Here is a 16175-nt window from a genome sequence, read left to right as displayed (position 1 = left end):
GCAAAAGTACAGTGCAGAAACAAACGAATACTTAATGTCAAGGAACTACATTTTTGTTATGCTTTCATCAATTAAACTGTAAAATGACCTTTCTGAGCAGCATTGGGTGAACAAAACCCGCTTAATGCAATGAAACAACACAACTCTGCTATGTTAATCTCTCTCAATAAATGATCAATTCTGTGCAATATAGTTTTAATGAAAATACATCAGGGTTAGAAAATCTTTTGAGGGAAAACTGTTTAATTATTATTAACCATTTCATGCATAGAGGTAACTACATTGGACAGCTATTCAAATGTTGTTTTCTTGTATATGCATGGGTTTTGATGGCATAGTTGCACATCAGCCACTACAGTGAGCACTATTGTAGTGGATTTGAATAGCTGTCCACTGTAGTGACCTCTATGCATGAAAGGGTTAATGCAATGAAACAACACAACTCTGCTATGTTAACCTCTCTCAATAAATGATCAATTCTGTGCAATATAGTTTTAATGAAAACATATATTTGAAGGGAAAACTGTCTAATTATTATTAAGTAAAACTTAAGATAAGATAAGATAAGATAATCCTTTATTAGTCCCGCAGCGGGGAAATGTGCAGGCTTACATAGAGTAAAGTGCACACAAGAGACATAGTAAAGAAAGACAAGATAAAAAAAATAAAATGAAAAATAAAAATAAATAAAAAATAAAAACAAGTATTATAAATAAGCAATAAAAACAGTAGAAAAACAACAATAACTGAAATATAATATTTACAGACAGAAAAAAACTTGTGATGGATAGTGATGTTTCTTTAAAAAAAAAAGAAAAAAAAGAAAAAAGATGGATAATATTAGTTTTCTTTCTTTTTTCTTTTTTTTTTTTAAGGATACTCAGGGCTCCACTTGCAGACCTGCACGCGCGCTCTCGCTCTATGGGTGGCGCTGCACGCTCACTGATCGCGTGGACCCGCGGGCACCGAGTCCACACATATTGGCGCCATTTTGGAGCTAGGAGGGGGAAGAGAGCTGCAGAGGAGGACACGATTTATCACAATTCACCGTTACAGGTAAAGCACTGCACACATAAGCGAATGTTTTTGGGATTGGGATGTAGTGATTTTTTTCCTTTACTAATGCTGCGGGGCTGAACGATGAGGTGCGACCCGGGATGTGTCCGCCGAGGAGCCGGGAGCTGCAGCCCGCCTCGCTCGCCTGTGTTCTCGGCAGCCGTGTCCCGACCCACTCCGCTGGCTGCCCCCCTGGTCCTGCGGCGCAGACTGGTTAGCTCGTGAAATACTAGGCTGTAAAACACGAGCAGACAACGCCTCGACCCGGCGGTGTGGCCGGGGCTCGGTGTGTTCATACCGACGTGTCAGCCGTCAGCCGGGGGTGTTTTGTCTCGCTGTATCGCTCCTCCATGTCCGCCCTCTGTCACTGAGATTGCTACCGATGCTAACGTTAGCTCCGCTACGCTAAGTCGGTGTTGTGTGCACAAGTGCTAACGTTAGCTCAAGGCAGCTAACTCGATTAGCCACGGTCAACATAGCGGCAACAAGGCAGTCTGGGTGAATCCCAGTCCCCTGGCCTCGACGTGCAGCTGCACCACAACAACAAGCAACTCTGTGCATTGCAATGTTTATATGCTGCATTATTACTCTGTATTATAAGCTGCTTGCTCAAGGCACATTGTTTTTATTTATTGCAGAGTTAATAGTGTATTTAATGGGTAGATGTTTCACTCACAAACCTCATCCCGTGCACATGGATGTTTTCATGATTGGTGATTGAGTAGTGATAGTATTTAAGCCACCAAAAACAGGAAGGATTATGAAATCGCACGCAGCACTGAACTTCTTCCAGGGTGCTTTTGTTGTGACAGCCATCGGTCTGTGATTGTTGACTCGTTTCACCGTCAACACCTCGGGTTGTCCACCGGATCACAGGCTGTAAGAGGTGTCTGGGACATCTGGTTGTAAGGCCCTGGGATTCTGGTTGTTGGAAAGGTTCATTGGGGTTTTGCTACCCTATAACACTTAAAAATCAAGATAGCTTTTCTAAAAAGCCAATATGGAATGCCGTGTATTGATTTTGGGGTAGCATTACCAAATGCAATTACTGTGTTTTATAGCTTGCTTTTACATATACAGTACCAGTCAAAAGTTTGGACACAAAGCTTCTCATTCAATGGTTTTTCTTTATTTTTATTTTTTTCTACATTGTAGATTAATATTGAAGACATCCAAACTATGAAGGAACACATATGGAATTATGTGGTAAACAAACAAATGCTCAACAAACCAGAATATGTTTTGTATTTTAGATAGACTAATACTTATTTTTGATGTTGTTTTTTTACTATGTCTCTTGTTTGCACTATCCTCTATGCTGCTGTAATCCTGTAAATGTCCCCGCTGTGGGACTAATAAAGGATTATCTTATCTTATTCTTCAAATTAGTTGAATGAGAAGGTGTGTCCAAACTTTTAACTGGTGCTGTATTATTTCTTATTATAGTTTTATAATGGCTATTTACAAAAGCACATGGGCTAGTGTCGCATCAGAAATCACGTTGTAGTGTTTTTGTTTGGAGTTATTTTTCAGTGGTGTTTTTTTTTTTTTTTTTTGTTTGTCCAAGTTTTTAGACCTAATACAGGCTGAAGCTACAACTACATTTTTTCCAACTAAAACAAAAAAAACCTGACAAAGTTATGATTGGTCTACAAAGCCACAATGGAAGTCTTCTGTTTATTTATTTGAGATGGTTTGCTTGTGTTAAATGGATACAGAAGAGGAGTTATGTCTGCACTTCACTAATAACACGAGACATGTGATTGGACACTGTGTTGTCTGTTAGTATACGGCATGTTGAAGGTTTACTCTGAACTTGTCTCATACTCAAAACATTTGGACTCATTTCAAACCCAACTTCTCTGCGTCATCGTTGTTTATGGCTGTCCTTCACTGGTTCAGATTTAGCAGAGACGTGCTCTGTTCAGAAAATGTCTTATTCCATTTAATTTGGGGTAAAACTAAACTCTTCCATAGTGGATCCCTGTTCAGCCAGTTTCCTGTGCTTTGTATTTGTGGGTGCCCGTGTGGCGGTCGTTGAGTTCTCCCTTATGACCAGCTGGTGTCCATTCCTTTTTACTTCTGTTTGCTGACAGTCACTCTCTTCCCCGTAATCACCCACAGGGCCAAAACAAAGGATGCCTGTGTCAAGGTTCAGATTAGGTTAGGAGAGTCTTCATATTTCTACTGGCAGCTGTGTCAGAGAGGTAAATTGGTGAGAGCATAAGCTGCAGACCGATAGGAAACCCTCAGTGGGGGAACACATGTGTTTTACCTTGATAAACCTGTACTGAGTTGACAGTAGCCCATGTTCGCTTTAGTGTTGCCTGTGTGTGATTATTTACTGCTGCTTTTTATTCAAAGTGAAATAATCTCTGCTGGATGGTACCCAGACGGACCCCCAGGTCGAGAAATACTCTACTCTGATTGGCTGCCAGAGCTCTGTGTGTGGTAGACTAAGAGAGAGAGAGAGATGTACTCAAATTTGGCAGCAGCTGTGGGGTGGAAAAGAAGGTCAGAGTCAGACTGTGTGTGTGTGTGTGTGTGTGTGTGTGTGCGTGTGTGTAAAAAAAGCTCAAGTACAGCTGCAGAAAATTGTTTGGTCGTTATTCAGATTTCAGTTTGTGGTCTGGACTGTAAATCAAACCCGGCACTTTGTTCAAACGACAGAACTACTGAACCAGCTTCATAATTATCACATCTACTTGAGTAACAAAAGCAGCGTCATTTGTGATAAGGCACAAACAAGACTTGGTAAAAGAAGAAAAATCATCTGTCAATCAATGTAACGCTTTGAGTTTATATGCAGTGTCTTTTGTAAAAGGTAGTATAAGCTTGTTTTGCTGAGTCCCCTGTGCCAGGTGGTTGTTGTGGAATGAGATATTGGAGCTCGCAAAGAAACAAACCACATACCAGAAGCCTGGGGTGTAAAACATTCAGTCAACTCTGGTACTTAATCAGTAAAAGCAGGTAGTATGGCAGAAAAAGAGACAGAATTGATGAAACAATTCATCTTGTTGCATGTTTTGTCTTTGGACTGTAGTTCTGAAGACAGATTAATGACTGAAATCTGGGAAAGGACTATAGACCAGACTGTCAACATTCAGGATATGTCAGACACTATGTCATGTATTTCTATGAAATGTTGCCAATTACTCTTTAATAGCATTATACTGTAGTTATATCACAGGCCATATCAAAGCTTTTGGTCAAAATGAGACATGTTTGTTATTGATTGAAATTAAACAAGGCTGCTTTTCTTGGAGGATTGCATGTTTGTTGTACTTGTTTTAAATGATAGTAAATTGCTTGCACATACTTGTATAAAGAAGGATATTTTAATTGAAATACTGAGTATAGAGGGTTTACGATAGGATAACTGAAACTTAAAATGAAGGAGAGAAATGTAGGGCTGCATTTACAGATTGTTCTCCTTATCGATTCATTCATTATTGTTTTTAAATTGTAAAAATAATGGGAAATACATGATGTAATTTTCCACAGCCCATGGTGACTTCTTCAAATGTTTTGTTTTGTGCAACAAACGGCCCAAAACCTGAACAACACACTCACACAAACATTACAGTTGGCTATTGTTTAACACTACAAATCACAACAAATCTTGATGAACAGCAACATTTTCCGCATTGGCTAAAATGCATTGATTAATCAGCCATCTGATTTCACCACTGATGTGGAGTTTGTGTTGGCTTTTTACAATATGGACAATGATGATGACGCAAAGAAATACAACACAATAAAACTTTAGTTGATGAAATGCTTCAATGCTCATCACAGTTTTCAAAGCCAACCTGTTTAGTCCAACCAACAGGCCAAAATCCAACAATTAAGTTTACCGTCTTATTTATTGAGGGTTTTTTAAATTACTGATAAATAAAAATGGCTACAATTTTGATCACATTTTAGAAACCTAACAATGTCTTGTTTACTCAAGTAAATAATTGCCAGTGTAATTGATGATGATGATTGTTGTTAGTTGCAGCCTTTTGTTGAGAGAGCCTATTGATTCGATACCAGTTAAACCATTTGTCATGACACGATCAGCTGTGACTCAGGGTTTAGAGCTGGTCGTCCACTAACCACAGGGATTTCCTTCTCCCACCCACGTGTTGAAGTGGGCAAGACACTGAATCTCGAATTGTGCCGATGGCCTTTTTAGTTTTCGCGCAGTAGCTTGCTGCCACCGTGACTGTAAATATGAATGGGAGGCAAATTGCAAAGCGCTTTATATAAAAGCTGCATATTTATTTAGCCATTTCCATTTTTTTTTTTCTTTCTATTAAGTAAACATGGTGGGCTTATTTAATCACAAGAACATGGCAGTTGAGAGGCTTCACACAGTGTTTCTTTTCACTTGCAATCTTTGTCTGAAGACGGTCACATTAACAAGACAACAGACCAAGAGTTATTGTTACGTGAGTAATATACACAATGTGTCTAAATTGTTATTTACATTCAAGAGTAAAGGAGATGATGACTGGCTACATGATCACATGTAGAAAGATGAGTAAACTACTAGCAAAACAGACAAAGACATATATTGAGGCTGGAGGAAAGGATTGATTTGGTTAATGGCTCTATTTCTCAGGCTGTGACTAAGGTGTTTTTCATTGGATTCTTCTAATTAACTGATTGCAAAACATCAGACTTTGCTTTACTCGAAATTCCTGGGAAGTTCTTTACCTCTAGCTTTGCTGCTGTAATTAATGCACTGCTGTAATAAAATGCTTTAGAGGCTTTATGAACCCCCATTGCAAAGTTTCATACATTTTTATTTTTATATATATATTTTTATTTTATATATATATATATATATATATATTTATATATATATATATATATATATAACATTGCATGCCTAGTTTTGTAGATTCATGAACTATGAGTCAGGCTTTTGATATGTCTAACGTAGGCGAGATGTACATATGTCATATGCGTGAACCAATTTCTGCCTTTTAAATATCCTTAATGGACAAAAAGCAGCGGCAAGGTGAGACAGATCAGTTCTGTAGCGTTGCCAAAGAGCAGCGTAAAGTGCAGCATGGCTGATCCGTACAATGAGCAGTGTACTAAGTTGAAAGTCAAAGCGCATTCGGCATCATGTGAATGTCCTAGAAATGAATTGGGTGTTGTCTTTGACAGGCTTGTGGCGGTGGTAATGAAATGCGAAGCACAATGGTCGCAGCAGCTTGCAGTGAAACGTCGGCCTGCTCTCTGAATGCAGCAATTTCATCCTTGATTCAGCTTGTAGAAAGCTATTTCTGTGAATTGTGAATAACTCGCGGACTATTTCAGAAGTCTCTTCTGCAGCCTTCTGTGGAAGCTTTGAAGTTTTAAAAAGATTGGCCTCGGGTTCCAAATAGTTAACAATGTGCGACTTTTCTTCTTCTTTTTTTTTGGGGGTTAAGGTTCAGCAATTCTTCAAGGTTTTAGGTTTTCAGTCACTCTGGTCTGTGTTCTCTGTTTCCTCTTCTCTCTGGTGCTCCTCTGCTTTTATTACTAACGGTACTTCCTCTTTCCTCAGGCAGTGAAGAGCTAAAGAGAATGGCTCACTCTAAAGCTCGAGTCACAGATGGGAAGGTGACCTACCCCCCGGGGGTCAAGGAGATCTCTGACAAAATCTCCAAAGAGGAAATGGTCCGCAGACTCAAGGTCAGTGTCTGCTGCTGCTGCATCTCCTCTGTTTACTGTGTGGTCGCACAGATCATGGGGTAAATGTCAGGCTTCATCACTGAAGGTGTGACGGTATCATTTATTTGACGACTGGATGTAGGATGTTTTAAGTGTTTGCATAGTAGTAATATTTAAGATTTCATGAGATTTAAAAAAAAAAAAATGTTAACTTTGAGTGATTCACCCGAAGTGATATATTAATTATTACTGATGTAATATTTGAAGTTGTATTTGACTTTTTAAATGATATGCTCTAGAGGGACTTTGAACCTCATTGGATTGATTGCAGACTTTAGTTTGTTAAAAACTCACCTCGCTATTTAGTTAACTCAGTCACTAACCTCCAGCACCTTCTCTTTCCCCCCAACATAAAATCCCCCCACCCCTCTTCCAGATGGTTGTGAAGACCTTCATGGACATGGACCAGGACTCTGAGGAAGAGAAGGAGCTGTACCTGAACCTGGCCCTCCACCTGGCCTCAGACTTCTTCCTCAAACACCCAGACAAGGATGTGCGTCTGCTGGTGGCTTGCTGTCTGGCAGACATATTCAGGATTTACGCCCCCGAGGCGCCCTACACCTCCCCAGACAAACTCAAGGTACGCTGGTGAAAATTGTACTTAGGCAAATTAAACAAAATACTGCAAATTTACATTGCGTTCCACCAGCATTACTCACTGTTTTAATTGCATGACTTGTTTCATCTTGTCTGGAGTATTCACTTTATACTTACTGACATATTGCGTTTTATTCTTTGGAGAAGTTGGCTGAAAATAGCTGAAATGTATAAACCTATAATTAAATCTTATAAGCTAAGTTTTACTTACGACTACATCTGTGTGTGTGGAGCATTCACTTTGTGTTTGTTTGTTTCTTGTCTAGGACATTTTCATGTTCATCACAAGACAGCTCAAAGGACTGGAGGACACCAAAAGCGCTCAGTTCAACAGATACTTCTATCTGCTTGAGGTACGTGACTGTATGTTTATGGATCAGTAGTAGAGTTCAGGTTGGATCCCATTTTATCAAACTTGAATCCAAGATTGTGCCTAAATCCCTCATTGGATCTAATTAGGTTCAACATGTGTAGATACTTGTTTTTTAACAAATAACTACAGGTAAAAAAATGTTTTGGTTTGTTTAGACTGAAAAAAAACAACGTTTTAGATTGGTGGCCTAATTAATACTCACAACCTGAAGCTACAACGTGAAAATGAGATGAGCAGCAGAAGGTTGTACGGGCGTCATTGCAGTTAAATAACGTCACAGTTTCATAACTAAGAATTGAAGATTCTATGATATCTGCTTGTCAAGATCTCTCCGGATTGTTGCACAAGTCAGGTTGTTTGTTTGTGCGGTAACAGCTCTGCTCGAGCGAATCACTTGACACATGTTTTTGTGCTAGTTTGTTTTGTGATGAGTTGTGCCACTCACCACAAGAGCTGATAAAAAGAGCTGTAAATATGTCAGAGGTAACTGACATTCTAGCTTTCTATCCTCTAAATGACCAGGGAGTTGATGTGGAAGATGGAAATCCAATTTGCAAAGCACACGTATGAAAAGTTACTGCACAGGGGTCCAACACTTTGATTATGCTTCAACATCTTTGAGATAATCATCCACCCGTTTATGCTCGATCATTTTACCAGCTGAGGAGGACTGTGGGAGTGGCTGTCCCCTCTATCTGTCTGTCTCTGACTCCTGAGTAGTGCTAGCCTATTCCCATTAAACCATTATAAATCATTTTCAAATAACCAACATTACACCAACAAACTCACTGTTGATGAACATTTTATTGGTCTGACTCAATAATGTACTTTGTTCTCCCTATATTAGAAGCAATCCACTGTATATCAGTCAGGAAAAAGAAGCTCTTTTCCCCTTTTTTTTTGTGATATTTTATTTAATAGTTTATAAAAGGCAACAGAGATACTTACTTAAAAGGTTTAATGTGAACAACTTAACCTGTGAAGGGCTTCCGTTGGTGTATGACTTGTTGACTTAAAGGCTCATTCTGTGCATTATAACTTTGGCAGTTGTTTTGCTTTATCTCAGTGAATTAGAATTTCACACAGCATTGGACCACTGGTATTTTGAATGCATTCACTATTGCACGTGTGTTCAAGATCTTATGTAACTGTCTTGTATTAAATAAATGATGCTGAGGGATAGTCTAGAGACACAGAGGAGGAAGCAGTGGTGGCTGAATTACATGCGCTCTGTTCTGCTGTGCAACAGCAGCTTATAGGATACCTGTAAGTATATCTGCAGTCATTTGTCACTTTAGTTTTTTTCTTCTTCAGGCTGCAGCAGACTCTCTGTTTGAAAACCTTAAAACAGATTACAATGGGGCTGTCCAGAAATGTTTTTGGGGGGGGGGCTCCGGCGCTTTGGTAGCATCAACTGTTGATATTCAAAGATTTCTGTTTTTTTCCTTTGGATGTGTGGACGTATCTCAAAGGCAAATTCGTCTTGACCCTCTTAACGGCAGCATTTTTGAGGTTGATTCTCCACGCAGAATGCACCGCCTCTCTGGCAGTGCCTGATGCAGCCTCCGGAGGCTTCCGATCGGCCCTTTCGCTCTGAACCCTGCATGGGTTGCATCAGAAAATGCTCCGACACAAGTGGACGGTGGCAATGGTTCTGGCTTGGCCCGATAGAGAATCCCCACCTGAATCTGCAGCTCCCCTCGGTGTAAAGCTGAGGGGAGCTGCAGATTCAGGTGGGGATTCTCTATCGGGCCAAGCCAGAACCAGAGCTTAATACAGAGTTTAAGCTCATTGTTTAGCTGTCCGGCTGCAACTTTATTGTTTTTGCAATTCACTCTCAGTGCTCTCATAGTGTTGTTGCAGCTGTTTTCAAGGGAAAAGCTATAACCCACTGCACACTAACTGCTCAGCACCAAACAGCCAACAGACAAGGACAGTTGGTTAAGACCAAAAATGGAGCTAAAAGATGGTGCATGTTTCACTTGAATTAATCCGGTGGCCACAAACACATCTCCAAATGATTGCTAATGTTGATCTGTAAGTGTTGTATGTGTAAACATTCTCCTCCCTTACCAAATTCTTCTTTCATCTTCCTAGTTGGCTGCATTGTAAATTGCATTGTCACTAACCTCCTGCCTCCTCTCTTCTCTCTTTTTGTTCAGAACATAGCATGGGTGAAGTCCTACAATATTTGCTTTGAGCTTGAAGACAGCAACGAGATATTCACCCAGCTTTACAGAACACTCTTCCAGGTCATCAAGTAAGTATTTTTTTCATCAAAGGCGGCTCAGTGTGGTTGTTAATATTTGTGTCCATATATTTGCCGTGGGGTTTGTGTGTCCATCTATTATTTTTCTCTTCCCACATCGCCTCCGCTTTTTGTCTGCAGCAGTTCTTAATGTCAGACATGAGCCTTTGTAGCTCCCCCTAACACCTCTATCTGTCTCCACTGCAACATCATTAAACAGCACAGTAGCAGTCCAGTTGTTTGTCTTTGATGGCCCACACTCCTCTCCTCTCTTCCTCCTAACTCTGCTCTCAATTTCACTCTGCTGAGCGCAACCTTGAGGGCTGAATTCTGCAGTGCAGTATTTGGCTCTTTGCCATTGGAACAAAATTATGGTTGTGTGTGTGTGTCAAGGTTGTGCCAACACAATGCTTTTTTTTTTTCATGATATAGGTAGAATTTAAAGAGCTCTGCTTGATATATTGCAGTGAGCTTGAAGGTGTAGGGGAATGCAGCCCCGATGTTTGTTTGTTTGTTTGTGTGTAAGTGACACCGTCAGTGAACGGGAGGTAATGACACTAGTTATTCCTGGAAGCTCTGAGGACGGCAGTCGCTGAGATACAAATCTAGGTAATAAAACGTTGCCTCCCGCTGTAATGCAGATCATTACGGACAAGTACACCCACCCTCTGTGTGATTGGTGCATCGCAGTCTGTTTGTGTGTGAGGACAGTTTGCTTTCAAGATGAGAGATTCAGCAAGAACACAAAGCCCACAAAATGCCTGCTGTCAGCAAAGTAAATCTTAAAAACTACCAAGACATATCTGACATTTTGATTTAGCACAGTCAATTTTTAAGTTGGTGCCTCAACATGGAACCAGTAGGGAATATTGTATTTTAAGTCATGCATTGATGCCATCCTTGGTCTTTGACCCTTTCTGCCTTGTTTCCCTAGCAACGGCCATAACCAGAAGGTGCACATGCATATGGTGGACCTGATGAGCTCCATCATCTGCGAGGGAGACACTGTATCGCAGGAGCTGTTGGACACCGTGTTGGTCAACCTGGTGCCCGCACACAAGGTATGTGCACAAAATAATGCACGTGCACTCAACGGACATGGTCACAAAAAGAGCACCATACATTCATGCACACAAACGCACCATGAATATTGATGTAGAGGATGCTCAGTAACTGACCTTCTGAACTTAATTTGCTGGCATATCATTTTCCATACCCTGTAATTCAATGAGACCCCTGCAGGTGAAAAGAGGTAAAGCAGCTTTAGAATTTGTGCACAAAAATCTGTGGACGTCTTTTGGGGTAGAAGCATCCGAATGGGATTCTGCTGAGTGAAAAACAAGAAATGATGGATTTAGTTTTTGTCATCTGTCTGAACATGCTCTCTGACCTGCTTTTTTATTCACTGATTGTTTTTCTGTCCTTCTAGAATTTGAATAAACAAGCGTATGACCTGGCCAAAGCTCTGCTGAAGAGGACTGCTCAGGCTATTGAACCTTACATCACCAACGTAAGATTAAATCTTTGACACACTTTTGTTTTTTGTCTTTTATACACTTTTATTTTTTTCCCCTGAATTAAACACTGGACACCATGCAGCTGTACATATCCTGAAATAGTCATAAACTACAAAAAAAATCATACAGTTCTACCAATTATTGGTGAAACAGTGCATACTGGAGATTCAAGGTTCGTCTCAATGTGTCTGATGGGAAGAGCATGACACTAGCGCTGCAAGCGTAATTGAACCAAGGCCAGCCATGCTTGAAATGTCTTGGCACTGCAAGAGGTTTATATCTGGGCAGACGATGAAGCTAAGTGATATGTTGGTCATTAAAATCAGCTGTTGATCATAAAACATTTGATGCATTCAAGCTCTGAAGCTCACAGTGACACATGCAGTTTCAGTGTCGGAAATTTTGATTAACTGAGGCTACTTGAATATGGTGGGTATTCTCAAAGCTGGAGGACCCGGTTCATGCAGAGCAAAGGGGTGTTTGAGTAAGACACTGAATCCCAAACAGTTCAGGGATGCTGTTTGTACTTGACCTTTGACCTAACCATAGAGGAGGAGCCAGAAACCAGAGAACTTGCAATGTCAATAAATCATCTGTGGTCTTTGTTACACATGCTTACTCTCTTCTGACGGCTAATGAAATCTGATCGTCTGCCTCTACATCTGTTTCAAGATATGCAGATCCTCCAAAAAGTTTTGAAAAAGGAGCCGAATGTCAGAAAAGTCACAGCTTGATTTGCAGGATCTTTTATAAAAAAAAAAAAAAATTGTGTTATCAGTTACCTTAATTCTTCCTTGTGTTATTCTTCCTCTGTCCTCTTCATCAGTTCTTCAACCAGGTGCTGATGCTGGGGAAGACCTCAGTCAGCGATCTGTCCGAACATGTTTTTGACCTCATCTTGGAGCTTTACAACATAGACAGCCACCTGCTGCTCTCGGTGCTGCCGCAGCTCGAGTTTAAACTCAAGGTAGTAAAAAAAAAAACACTCTTTTAGATAAACAGTGAAACACCAAAAATGCTTTGTGTTTTTGTTTTTTTTATGACTTTTTATTTTTTACATTTTTACTTTTTTTTGTGAGTGTGTTTAAATGGAGCATCTTACATTTGTCATATCATGCTGATATTATAATTGTTTTTGTGCACCCTTCTGTACTTTATTGGGACATTTGACAGATGCATGGCATTATTATGGTTATTGTCATTATTACATTTTGTTGTGATATTATAGAGCTGGAAGTAGCAGCAAGTTTTGGGTTAATATCAATATTACGAGTATATTCACACACCAGACCAAAAAACCTAATTCTCTAACCTATTACCCACAGAATTGCACATTTTCACTTCCTCTGCAGGTTTGTTGATTCATATTAGAAAGATAGAGCAGTCCGCCAGTCAACATAACGTTGCCTCTGCAGTGTCTCATAAAGGACTCCTGCTGATGGATAACGCTCATTAACTGTTCCGAGGGAGTGTAGATCACTGCCGTCTCCTCAAAATAATAGCTGCGATAAAATCTCTCCCCCACAGACTACAGTCTCCCACTGTGTCTCTCTCTCTCTCTCATGCTCGCTCATTCATTTACTGTCTCTCCATCACTTTTTTACATCTTTATCTCTCCTTGCTTGTTTTCTCTCCCCACTGTTTCTCTTCTTTCACCTTCTCTCCTTCCTACCACCTGTCTACCTTTTTGTCTTTACCTCGCATTGTCTCTGCTGTTACCTTTTCCCCCTCACGTCTCATTCTAAAACAATATTGATAGCAAAGAAACTGCTGCCTTTGTGTTTATGAAAGTGGTAATGTTTCCAATGTCGTCGATGTAATTGACTTGGCTTGTCTGTCCATTCAACACAGCCAAATTCTGTGCATAATTTCTCTCTCTCCTTCTGCTCTGTCTCTGCAGAGTAATGATAATGATGAGAGGCTGCAAGTGGTGAAGCTGCTGGCTAAGATGTTTGGAGCCAAGGATTCTGAGTTGGCTGCACAGAACAAACCTCTCTGGCAGTGTTACCTGGGCAGGTGGGTTACAGCGTTTGTGGCTATGGAGTCGACGGATCCTAAAAGTCTGAAAAAATCTGAAAATAATCATATTTCTCTTCACTGGCTCCCTGTTCGTTTTAGAATTGATTTTAAGATTTTGCTGATCACTTTTAAAGCACGTCTGGGTCTGGCCCCGACATACATAGGAGAAATGTTGACCCCGTATGAGCCAGCTCGCAGCCTTAGATCCTCAGGTGGGGCCCTTCTGGCTGTTCCAAAGTCAAGACTAAAAACCAAAGGCGACCGTGCTTTCGCCATAAGGGCTCCTCTGCTTTGGAACGACCTGCCGGAGGAGATAAGGCTTGCAGAATCAGTAATCTCTTTTAATCACTTCTTAAAACACATTTTTACAGAATGGCTTTGATGTGAGGTCGTCGTATTATTGTTTCATTTTCATTTGGTCTTAGTATTTTATCTTATATTTGTTTACTATATTTTACCTATTTCACTTGATTTTATTTGTTTTGTTTGTTTATTTGATTGTCTCTTGTTATTTCATTTTGTTTCTTTGTTTAGTTTTATCCTAACGATTGTTCTTAATGTTTCTTCTATTGCACTGTTTTGCTGGCTTGTCTGTCGAAGCACTTTGTAAACCTTGTTTTTAAAAGGTGCTATATAAATAAAGTTATTATTATTATTATTATTATTATTATTATTATTATTATATTTTCAATTTCATCATAAGGGTTACAATATGTTTCTGCAAAATGAAATTATTGTTTCTTGTTGTTGGTGGTTCATTCATACAAAATGGATTGTTGTTATAAGATACAGTGTTCGTTGTAGTTTCACACCATCATCACATTTGCTTCACTAAACAAAGTTTTCGTTCTGGCTCTTAAACAGTCAATTTCCATTTGTAATTTGTCAAACACACACTGCTTGATAGAATTAGAAATATAATTTTTCTTTATTAAGTTTGAAATTTAAGGTTTGTCTCTTGGTTAATGACTTAGCTGCATTACAATCATTAAAATCTCACATTTAGGTTCCTGAGTTACAGTTTGTGCATACAGAAAATACCTGCTGGGTTATTCATGTTTTTGCAGAGTGGAGTTGCTGATAGTAACGTTGATTTTCTTTTCCCAAAAGGTTTAATGACATCCATGTGCCCATCAGGCTGGAATGTGTTAAGTTTGCCAGCCATTGTCTCATGAACCACCCAGACTTGGCCAAAGATCTCACAGGTAAAGCAGCTGAAATGCACTGAATTCTCAGCAGATACATTCTTGGAAACCTGCTCATTGTGACCAGCGTTGAATTATTTTTCCACAATATGGATGTGATACCACAACACTCACTTTACAAGCTCTTAAGGATAAGTTACAGTCTAATTCTTGTTCCTGAACAAATGCGTTATTTTTAAGTGATGAGGTAATTGCCAGATACTTTCTGTTAGAGGTGTCAGGTTCTCTCACATCCCACTCATTTGTTCCTGTTTTCTTTCCCAGAATTCTTGAGGGTTAGATCACATGACCCAGAGGAGGCCATCCGCCATGATGTCATCGTGTCTATAGTAACTGCTGCCAAGAAAGACTTGTCTCTAGTGAATGACGCATTGCTCAATTTTGTAAAGGAGAGGACCTTGGACAAGAGAGTAAGTGGACAACTTTCTGTGTGTGTTTGTCAAGAAAGGAAAATGTAGGCTCATAAATCCACAGTGATTTGGACAATTGTACAAAAAAAGGGTTAACGCTTCTAAATGTAATCCATTTAATGTGTCATTGTCGTATATAGTGGTTATTTGCACAAAGATACAAAATTCAAATGAATAGGAAATCTCTTTCAAACTATTTTTTTAAACTAGTTTCTTTTACAAGATAACATTTGAACACGTGATAACATTGTAATTTACTTTTGCCCAATACTCATTTCTACTGTTTAGAGCTTGAATTCACCATAATGTAACTCAATGCGACCGCCGTTGACTATAGCTTCCAGCTCTGTTTATAAGCATATTTTACTTGTCGGGTGAGCGTTAATGTTGAGTCCTGACAATTATTTATTAATACAAAAATGAACAAAACAAATCATTATGAATCCTGCAGTGTGAAATATTAAAATTGCTATATTTTTGTGGTACATGGCAACGTGTTTCTATTTTTGGAAAGAAGGCGGTCTGCTCCTAAAGGACTGCAATATGTTTTGTCACTAATAGCTTTGTTTCTATGACAAAGTTGTCAAACAATGCTACTGTATCTTCTCATAAAGTTGATAATGTTCTTCCATTATCTTTCCCTTTCCTCCTCCATCAGTGGCGTGTACGTAAGGAGGCCATGATGGGCCTGGCATCGATCTACAGGAAGTACTCGCTGCAGGGAGAGGGAGGCAGGGAGGCCTCTAAACAGATTTCCTGGATAAAAGACAAGCTGCTCCATATCTACTACCAAAACAGCATCGATGACAGGTTTGTGACAATGTGTTGCTGACATGAAAAAAAGTAGGAAAATGTCAAAATCCCTTTTATGAATTTCAATAAAGCATTTAATACCCTTTAATAACTGTTAAAAAGGTAGAGCATTTCTATATGTTCCCTTAAGGATGCAGATTAAGATCAGTGAGCTCCTTGAATTGACTTTGAGCTTTTGGCAAAGTAATTTGGATTCCTGCACTTCATTTTGTTTGATTATTATGT

At 39.6% G+C, this 16175-nt stretch overlaps 1 protein-coding gene across 2 annotated transcripts in view; it reads left to right on the top strand.

Moving 5' to 3' along the window:
* The first annotated feature begins 929 nt into the window (after window positions 1-929).
* Window positions 930-16175, top strand: part of pds5b (PDS5 cohesin associated factor B) — a 28671-nt gene continuing 13425 nt past the window's right edge. For both annotated transcript variants that reach the window (XM_054625851.1, XM_054625850.1), the window contains exons 1-12: window positions 930-1056; window positions 6602-6729; window positions 7145-7348; window positions 7632-7718; window positions 9901-9998; window positions 10921-11047; window positions 11416-11496; window positions 12330-12470; window positions 13404-13519; window positions 14633-14727; window positions 14992-15137; window positions 15796-15947. In XM_054625851.1, the coding sequence (XP_054481826.1) occupies window positions 6622-6729; window positions 7145-7348; window positions 7632-7718; window positions 9901-9998; window positions 10921-11047; window positions 11416-11496; window positions 12330-12470; window positions 13404-13519; window positions 14633-14727; window positions 14992-15137; window positions 15796-15947 (1355 nt within the window). In that variant the 5' untranslated portion in view covers window positions 930-1056; window positions 6602-6621. The remainder of the gene's footprint in view (window positions 1057-6601; window positions 6730-7144; window positions 7349-7631; window positions 7719-9900; window positions 9999-10920; window positions 11048-11415; window positions 11497-12329; window positions 12471-13403; window positions 13520-14632; window positions 14728-14991; window positions 15138-15795; window positions 15948-16175) is intronic.

This window comes from Anoplopoma fimbria, chromosome 24 (assembly GCF_027596085.1).
Source record: "Anoplopoma fimbria isolate UVic2021 breed Golden Eagle Sablefish chromosome 24, Afim_UVic_2022, whole genome shotgun sequence".
Classification (NCBI taxonomy): Eukaryota; Metazoa; Chordata; class Actinopteri; order Perciformes; family Anoplopomatidae; genus Anoplopoma; species Anoplopoma fimbria.
The sequence above is the reverse complement of the archived record's forward strand: the minus strand, read 5'-3'. Positions and strand labels throughout refer to the sequence as shown.